The 7,276-nt window shown below is 36.1% G+C and overlaps 1 protein-coding gene across 6 annotated transcripts; it reads right to left on the bottom strand.

Moving 5' to 3' along the window:
• Positions 1-281: 281 nt before the first annotated feature.
• LOC136235673 (putative F-box protein PP2-B8) lies at positions 282-5,571 on the bottom strand. 6 transcript variants are annotated; one of them, XM_066025520.1, is made up of 6 exons: positions 5,209-5,568; positions 4,971-5,034; positions 4,341-4,455; positions 4,025-4,080; positions 3,392-3,430; positions 282-1,003 (listed from the first exon to the last, which is right to left on the bottom strand). In XM_066025520.1, exons 3-6 carry the CDS (start codon positions 4,428-4,430, stop codon positions 583-585), a joined length of 606 nt encoding a protein of 201 aa, XP_065881592.1. In that variant the 5' UTR covers positions 4,431-4,455; positions 4,971-5,034; positions 5,209-5,568; the 3' UTR covers positions 282-582. The 6 variants fall into 6 exon arrangements, 4 of the variants coding, with proteins under 4 accessions (XP_065881592.1, XP_065881593.1, XP_065881591.1 ...); XM_066025521.1 differs by having other exon boundaries at positions 4,971-5,027; XM_066025519.1 differs by lacking the exon at positions 4,971-5,034 and having other exon boundaries at positions 285-1,003; positions 5,209-5,566.
• Between the last annotated feature and the right edge of the window lie 1,705 nt (positions 5,572-7,276).

Raw genomic sequence — 7,276 nt, 5'->3', positions numbered from 1 at the left:
CTTATTGCTTATTACTTTGAGTCAAACGTACATTACCTGCGAGTAAAAACAATTATGTATCCTACTCTTCTATATTTTCCCCTAAGAGATGGACAATCTTAATCCAAATTTTATCACATATAATTCACGGATACCCAAAGTACCCTTACTCGTTTAACTATATAAATTAAGTAAAAAATAAATTTAACAAAATTGAATAACAATAAAGCCTTAGTCCCGAAATGATTCGAGATCGGCTAACATTAAGTAAAAATCCTAAATAACATAATACAATTCAATAAAACAAATATAAGCATGAAACTTTTCATTTTTCACTTCATTTTTTTAATACGCATTCATTAACCTTCAAGAGAGTAAAAGATACAAATTATCACATACGTAGCGGATACCTGGGGGTATCCTCATTCTTGTCCCATACACATCACATCTATTTTTTTTAAATCTCATTCCCTCCCAAACCCTTTTATATGGGGTTCGAGTAGTGTCATTTCGACCTGACAGTACCGAGTACCTTCGAAACCCGTATATGTTACCATTCCTACTTCTTATAACCCTTCTCCTAACCCAACTCCGGCTGCTTCATTACATGGTAAATTTTGGCCTGATTTCTATACCTCGAATAAGAAGACCTCTTTTCCAATGCAAATTCTTCACCTCTTTCAGACTCATTTCCAAATCTCCATCTTCTCCTTCCTTATTGAAGAATTCACCCAATTCAATCTCTAACCATCCATCTCTTCTCTCCTTCACAACTATTTCCCCATCTTCTCTTTCACCATTTCCTTCATCTAAATATAAAGTTCTTAAATGGGTTTCATTTCCACCATCTTCCACTAATCCTACAAAAGCTTCTACTGGTTCATGTTCGAATCCATGGGCTCTCTCCTTCAGCTTATACACAAGATAAGCGCCGTAGTTTGTAGTTGTCGACAGCATACGACTGTTGATTCTGCCTCTGATTTCTAGCCAACAAACACTACGAAGCTCTGCAATTTCTTTGAATCTGTACTTAGATTACACATAAAATTGAACTCTTAGTTTGGAAAAGAATTGAACTTTTTGTAATAGAATTTGATTCAGTTCGATTACCAAGTTATTTTTCTATGTCTCCACAGTGATCCCGGACCAAACTGGTCGAAGACCGTTCAAATCATGCAATGTTAACAGTGGTGTTCATGTTGCATGATTTGAATGGTCCGAATGGTCCGAGACCATTCTAGAATGATAGCTCAATATGAAATATTACATAATTTACAAAAAAACAATTGAATTCTCATCACAGCAGGTCATGTTTCCATTTTCACACATTCAGGAGTGTTAATTGTGCAACTGGGTCTGTGTTTGTGTCGTATCTATTATCGGACTAACACTATTAATGAGTCAACTCTAATCCGACTCTAAAATTTCGTCTGATAATTGAATCAACCTAATCAAGAGTTTGTACCGTTGTCATGCAAGTCAGATAATCATGTCATCACAAGCTACTCTATCTAAAATAGGAGAGAATTCTTGTTCTTATTAAAAAGAAATGGTACCAAAATGAACCCAATGGTACAAAATAGCATCATTTTACTCTAACTTAGCATCATTTTACTCTAACTTTGTGAAATGGTACCAATTTAGCCATGGGAAATGAAACATAGGGCTAATTTGGTACCATTTCACAAGCATTCAGCTGTCAAGTTCCGGGTTAAATTGTTATATTTAATAAATTGAGCTTTGTAAGAGAGAATATATTATCCATGCTCAAGATTCCATAAATAAGCAGCAAAAAGCAAAAAAAGGAAATAGAAAACTGACAAGAAAAGGAAGTATGTGTATCATTCATATGGAGCAAAACTCTAAAAGTACAATAATAATTATGTTTTAGCTGGCCAAATTTTGAATTCTAAAGCTCTACGTGTAACCTATTCTTTCGAATGCAATTGCTAGATACCTGATCATTTGACCATGAATTGCAGTTCAATTCATTATGGCCTATAGAAAGTGAGCAATACCAGATTGAATTCTTATATCTAATCATATATTATGCCCATTTCACCAATTATATAGATAGATGTCCTTAAATTTCATACTCTTCTCCTTCTCACAAACACAGTATTCTCCTAATTAATAGTATCCAAATTTAATAACTTAAAATAAAACATTTGTCCCATATCAGTTCAAATATCTATTAAGACATACATAGGACAGTTTTCGGGCTCGTTTCCATGTTCATAGAAATAACATGATCTTGATATTATGATTGTTCTCTTTGGGTATTATGATTTAACCAAAATGAAAAAAACTTGCTCCTCAATGAGATCTTGATTAACCATATTATACCTATTAGAGCAACATAAATATCAAACTCTCTATAGAGTTGCACTAATAAAATATTGAAAATTCAATAAGATTTGTTTTATTTTACAGAAGCAAATTAATCAACTTTGTAACTTATATGAACTTACCAAACTGGATCAACATTCTTGGAACAGAAGGCCATGTATACCATCAAACTTGGCAGCTAGAAAGGTAAGGTACCAAAATAGGTTTGTGGTTTTTTTGAAAGTACCAATTTAGGCTCCACGTACAAAATAGTATCAATATAGGCTTAACATTTAAAAAAGGTATCCATTTAGGTCTCGAGAAGGGATTGGACACGTTATTCCTATTACTCCGTTAAGTTTTGAACTTAATGGAGTAATATCAACGTCGTGTCTCGTTCCATTATCGAGGTCTAAATTGGTACGTTTTTTAAACTTTGAGCCTATATTGGTGTTATTTTGTATGTGGAGCCTAAATTAATACTTCTCTAAAAACATATGCATATTTTTGTACCTTATCCCTTGAAACAACTAAAATAGGTCCTTAGCCAACAAAAATTACCTCATTCTTGACACCAATTTTTATATTATCCTTGCCAAAGATCCATAAATTGAACCAATTCCATGTGTTTTTTCAGAAGACGTACCTGCACCAATGATGATTAACAACCAATTCTTAGGAAAACTTCTACTCAGTGGCAGACGAATAATTTTGATTCATTAAACAACCAATTATCAACCCAATGTTCTAATTACTATGATTCTGATTCATTAAAACAACCAATTATCTCTTCTTTTCTTTAAAATCTCTAAAATTTCACAATTTTACCAAATATATCCACTAAGATACTACTATGCTCCATTTTCACATATTTAAATATATGTTCAAAGAATATAGCAGCATCACTTTTGTTCATTCAAAATTAAATAACTAAATTACTTTGCCAAAAGAGAGAAATTAAGAAAAAAAAAAAGAAAAAGTAATAATTTATCACCTAATTTGAAAACCATGCACGAAAAAACTTGTCAATAATGGACTGATATTTTGTCAATTTTCTTTGAGCTGTACAGCCGATGAAGCATACCTACTGCTCCCATTGGAAGAATAGAACCCAAGGTTGCAACTGTACACAAAAGAAACATAATTAATTCTCTTTACTTCCTTTGCTTGACCATATATTAAAACAATGGAGACAATTTCATGAACAAAATATAGATCAGAGCACTAACATGTTGCTATTAGCTTAGTTGATGCCATTGCAAAATATGAATTGTTTAGTTAATTATTTAGTCAAGATCAAAGACACAATTGTATTATCTTCCATAGTTATTAAAGGTGCGCCTAAGGCGCGCCTTTGGCACATGGTGTAGCAGGCGTAAGCCTTAGCACCATGACACCCCCATGGCATGGTGCACGCCTGATTCGCCATTTTGCGCCAAGGGGCAGTTGTCAAAGGCTCGCCTTGGTGATATAGGAGCAGTTTTATAGGGTTTTTTTTATAGTTACTTATCTGGAACAAGTGTTTTGAAGGGTCCTAAATGAGAAAAAAAAATAAATATTAAAAAGGAAGAGAAAGATTATACTTTAAATTACTTAGAAGAGGAAGCGACATAGTCTTATTATTTATCTCTTAGAGAAAAATTGTACCTCTTTATGACATATATGATGTATTTCTCATCCATAGATGCATAAACAAAGATAACTTTTTCTCTGGTACCTTGAACGCATTTGCATCAGATTCTTCCCATTTTGCAATTGCAAGAACATCAAGACCTATAGAACTTTTACCATTAATTAAAGAGGCACATACTAATCTGTGCATTATCCATAACATTCAGTGGATGGTAAAATGGAAATAAACTCAAGTCTCCATTTTACTAATCAAAATGTATAAAAACTTCCTAGCAGCAACGAACAAGGAGGAAGATGGAATTTCAAAAATTCCATTTGCTTTCCTTCCAACACAAACCATAATAAAGAAAATAAATAATAAAAATGAAGTAAAAATAATAAATAAATGCAAAAACACATACCCAAAAGCATTTCCTTAGAGGCGTCCTGGATACGACTCTCTCCTTTCCAGAAAAGGATAGTCCTCCATTGGTGTCTTCAGAATCCATCATTTATGGATATTTTTAACTCTTTATCCTATGTATAACAAAAATGATAGGTAATTAAATGAGTTGACAGAAGCTAAAGAAACACAATATCAAGCAGAACAGAAGAATTATGTCGTATACAAGGATTTGGAGATTCTCCGGACACAAATTCACAAACTCTATCAATTGGGACAGTGCTTCCATTCCATAATGTCTCGAAATTCAGGACAACTTGAACATAATAGAACCATGCTCAAATTAAAAAAGTGTTAAAAAACTAATACATACTACTAAAACAAAAATTGGCCATTGGCATAGAGAAAAAATTACCTCTGTTGCAAAATCTCAGTGGCAGGGCAAAACTAAATGATGCATTTCTAAACATATTTAGAATTTAAAAGCAAGCTTAAAGAACGTTTAAGAGTAGTTTATTGTTTCAAATTATAAGGCTTTCTCTCTTAGAGAAAAAATTAATTCACTTAAGAAGCACCATTTTTTAACTTCATACACTGATGTTACGGGGAATGCAAATCTGATAGAATCAGATGGAAGAACAGAACACACCTGTGTTTAGCATGGAAAAAACATTCGGTTTTAGATCTTTTGTTGTTACTTAGTAACCTGAAAACTACCAAAATTAGCAATAATGCCAGTTTCAAAATAGCAGGAACTTCGCCCATAAAACATAAATATTAAAAATGAAAAGACAGAGGTATGATAAATTAAAACTGCAATATAAACAAACCAACTTAACACAACTAAATTATCCAGTTAATTTGATTAGGGTTTGAAGATGACAAACCTCAAATTGAGAATTAGGGGTAGAGATTCTTATTGCTTTAACTCAACTCCATTAGCAATCCTCCTGAACATCAGAGTCTAACAAACTCTAACAAATTCAATGTAAACAAATCGAATACAGAGATTTTCTGAACATAACTCCTTCAGGATCGAGCAAAAGGAAATAGTGCGCAATCACTGCAAATAAGAAGACAGAAAGAAAACGAGATACGATGTTGTGTGATTTTGTGTGTGGTGGTTTGTGGTGGCCGAAAATTGATGGAGAGCGGTGCTAAAGAGAGAACAAAGAAAGAATAACCTAGGAAGTTCAAGGGATCTGGCATGGAGAAGTTTAACAAAAAGTAAATGGAAAAAGAAACCTAAATTAGAATTTGTTCCCGCCACATCGATTTTTTATTGTAAATAAACTATTATGTTGAAATTAGGTGAATTTTCTTACCACAAATAAGTTATTCAATTGTATATGTTTTATGCCACGAGTAAAATTTTTTTGTGGCATAAATAGATTTAATCATAAAAAATAATTACCGTGGTAAAATTCGTGGCGAAAGTATAGGTTTGCTACGGAAAAAAATTACCCGTGGCATAAAAATATTAAGAAATCATAAGTTTGTAGTTCAATCTATTTTTCCCATGGCTAAACAAAAATATGCCACGTATTTTGAATTCACGTGGCATGATTCGTGGCGCAAGTGATGATTTGTTGTAGTGCCATCAAAGTAGCGGATCCCATAGATTCCTCCACACGCTATCCATAGTCAAACCTACGGGAGACTCGCCATCATACCTCGATCCGCTCGTCGAATGGTTGAGCCGATTCCCAATAAAGGCAACTAATAACCCATTAATAAGCTAACGGTCATACTTGAATGAGATCAGTAACCGACATTAATGAGGCATTAATGGAGACTCTCTAGTTACTGGGAGTTACGATTACATGACTATAAATAGCTTGCATCCCAAACTATTGAGGTACACACTTTACGCTCTCCTTAAACCCTTCTTTGTCATTACAGTTTATTCTCCTACTATATACTGACTTTGGCATCGGAGCTTCCCCCCGTCGAACCCAACAACGCCCCCTGCAGGGAAGGATTCCGATCAAGAGTTTAGCACCAGTCATCAATTGGTGCGGTGAACGTGGAGGTTCTACTAAAAAAAAGGATTCAGTTCACGATTCAAGCATGGCAAGTGGGGGGTCTAACCCCTCAACATGAGCTACAACACCATCAGTACCACTTTCAGTTAATCCCCCTGCAAGCGCTGGCCGCGTTGATCCTAATGCGCCAACTGTCCATGATGAAAGGGACATGTCACCAGAATCCTTTTGGGATACTTGCGCAAGTACTGTAGGGAGAGAGCACGGACCCATTATGGAGGGTCGATTAAGGGCCTACATGGACAATCAAGATGTAGGAGGAGCCACGACAGGGACTATTCCCATGCTGAATCGGCGTCGTCCGCCAAGGCCAACCCTATCACAATGGCAAAACGCCTATCTGAGGCCCGGTGCTTCCCGTGATTCGTCATTTTTTCTCTCTCAGCCTGTGGATTCAACAATCGTTAATCCGAAGCTCGCTAGTGATATACCAATAAACCGAAGGTTATTTTCCGATATACCAGAGGGAAGTCGCCGGAATGATCAAACTCCCCTAAGGAACATGACAAACCCAGGAATTACTATTGGCGGACCTCGAGCTCCTCCAGTACAAACTGGAATGCCGGCGGATCATGGACGAAATAACACTGCGGCGGATCAACCGGAAGGCGGACGTGATGGTCACAGACATAGGAGATGAACCAGATCCCATAGGAAAGGATGATCTAAATCTCGTTCTCGTCACAGGCGGCGAACTAGATCCTCCCGGCGTGGGAGATCGCCCCCACCTCCCGAACGAAGGGAGGACGAACACCGAGCTGGGACACCTCGCCAAGTCATTCAACACCCGCCACCAAATCAAGGAGGAGGCGGACGGTCTCCACCTAGGGGGCGGGGCGGTGGCGGAAGAAGGTCACCATCAGAGCCTTCATCAGAATCCAGCTCATCTTCCTCGTAGCGAAGCAGGTCT

Source organism: Euphorbia lathyris, chromosome 7, assembly GCF_963576675.1.
Source record: "Euphorbia lathyris chromosome 7, ddEupLath1.1, whole genome shotgun sequence".
Taxonomy (NCBI): Eukaryota; Viridiplantae; Streptophyta; class Magnoliopsida; order Malpighiales; family Euphorbiaceae; genus Euphorbia; species Euphorbia lathyris.
Note: the sequence above shows the minus strand (reverse complement) of the source record. Positions and strands in the feature narration are given on the sequence as shown.

Bases quoted from the DNA above. Each gene is read 5' to 3' on its own strand.
- LOC136235673 (XM_066025520.1), bottom strand. From the start codon at position 4,430: ATGATGGATTCTGAAGACACCAATGGAGGACTATCCTTTTCTGGAAAG. The intron at 4,081-4,340 runs GTATGTGTTTTT...AAAGTTCTATAG, and splicing joins CTCTAAGGAAATGCTTTTGG to GTCTTGATGTTCTTGCAATT. The intron at 1,004-3,391 runs GTATGCTTCATC...ATCTAAGTACAG, and splicing joins TCTTCCAATGGGAGCAGTAG to ATTCAAAGAAATTGCAGAGC.